General features: G+C 51.7%; 1 protein-coding gene across 1 annotated transcript; it reads right to left on the bottom strand.

The window, feature by feature from the left end:
* Positions 1-592: 592 nt before the first annotated feature.
* Positions 593-1,624, bottom strand: ACTTS2 (Trans-enoyl reductase actts2; the record flags this gene model as incomplete). Its single annotated transcript, XM_051737921.1, has 1 exon — positions 593-1,624. One exon carries the CDS (start codon positions 1,622-1,624, stop codon positions 593-595), a length of 1,032 nt encoding a protein of 343 aa, XP_051582320.1.
* Positions 1,625-1,951: the final 327 nt, after the last annotated feature.

The raw sequence follows: 1,951 nt of genomic DNA on the forward strand, positions 1-1,951 counted from the left end.
GGCCGAACCCAGCCAATGAGAGTGCACGAATTACCGATATCCCGACCTGACGCAATATCTCATTGGCTGGGTTCGGCCCACCGGGTTGTTCGCTGCGCAGGGAGGGAGGTTAGTAACGCAGCTTGCTTGGCTTGGAAGCGATATGAGCACAACTTGGTTGGCAGACATCCATGACTTGGGGTAACATCCCCTGCCCGTGAGCGAGAAATGCCCCTCAGCGAGATGGACTAATCCTCCAGACGACTCAGTCTTTCCCACCCACATCCATGGAACTGCGTTCGATGTTATCTTATCCTTTAGCCAAGCTAGGTCATCCCCATGGGTAGGAGTGAGAGCTAAAATGATTCTTGGCGCAATGCGCGACATGATTGTCGTTGTGACCACATCCACCGTAATTTGATCATCACAAGGTGCAGGGCGATAGAGAAAGATTCGAAGAATAAGAGCGCATACGCTGCAAGTTCATAAGTGAGTGTGTCGAGGATTAGTTTGAATTGAAGTTGGATTTATCTCGCTGAAGGGCATTTCTCGCTTACGGGCAGGGGACGTTGAATACACCGATACGGCATCGTGCAACCTAGCACTGCATTCTTTAATCGATCTTGTACACCAACTTGACGCCACTAACTCTTCCATTCTTCAGATCCTGCAGACCCTGGGGAATAGCGTCGATGCCACCCTGCCTAACATCTACAGGATGCGTCTTGATCTTCTCCTTCTCCAGAAGATGTTGGCTCAGTTTCCAGAATTTGGCGCTAAACTCGAAGTCCTTCTGGTTGGCAGGGAGGTGATCACTAACTTTGACGCCTAGCGCCGTGTACCCAAGTATTGTTGTGACCTTAACATCGCTTCGAGGGAAGTTCTTGATAGGTAGCAGCGCAGTGTATTTCCCTCCCTTCGCCCCCATAGCAGCAGCGCAGATAGCAGGCGAACTGCCCTCAGAGATAGTGTCGAAGACGAGAGAAAGCAAGCCGTTAGTCACGGTACGGATCTTAGCTCCGCATTCGGGGTCCCTGTAGTCGAAAACTTCATCTGCGCCAAGCTTCTTCAGGAGGTCGAAGTTGTGCGGGGATGCTGTCGCGAAGACTTTGAGACCAGTAAGTTTAGCATATTGTACAGCTAGAGTTCCTGTCGCAGTTGATGCGCCGTATACAAGTATTGAGGCGGCTTCCTGAATGATCGCGGGTGGGAGCGGTAAGCCGAGGGCTTGGTACATGGCTTGACCGACCGTGGTGATGCCTACACCAAGGGTGGCGGCGTCCTCGAAAGAAATGCTGTCGCTGAGCTTCGCTTGGATATCGCCCTTTGCTGTAACATAGGAGGCAAATCCGCCTTCGTCGTGGTTGTACGGGCATCCCCCAAACGCGAAGCCAGCAACCCTATCACCAGGCGTCAAGAGCGCATTCACGGCCCTGCCGACCTTCTCGACGACTCCCGAGTAGTCGCAGCCCAGGATGGACCCAGGTGTGGCGTGCGGCCCGTAGAGCATCTTCCAGTCTCCAGGATTTAGGGCTACAGCTTTGACTTTGACGGTGATATATTCATCTCTAAGTGTTGGCAACGGGATCTCCTCTACTTGGACTTCACCTTGGGATTGGACAACGAGAGCACGACGAGTCAACATGGTGGAGTAGGATAGAGAAATTTAGTGTAGAGGAAGTGTTCCAGGGGCAAACGAAATCAGTGTCGACTAATCTAGCAATACAATGTAAATTCAGACGTTCTGACAGCTCAGAGCTGGGTATAAGTACAAAGTCCGGTGGGCCGAGATCAGCCAATAAGAGCGCAAAAGTAGTAGACATTCGGATCCAACGCGGCGTCTCATTGGCTACTTTCGGCCCACCGGGTCGTTCGCTGCACAGGAAGAGAGGTTAGGCTTCGCATGCGTTATTTGAGAGGAAGAACTCGAATAGATTCCACCACCTATACCATTTTGTGCTATAGTTGCTTG

Source organism: Alternaria postmessia (assembly GCF_024291825.1).
Source record: "Alternaria postmessia strain BMP 2775 chromosome Unknown scaffold_378, whole genome shotgun sequence".
Classification (NCBI taxonomy): Eukaryota; Fungi; Ascomycota; class Dothideomycetes; order Pleosporales; family Pleosporaceae; genus Alternaria; species Alternaria postmessia.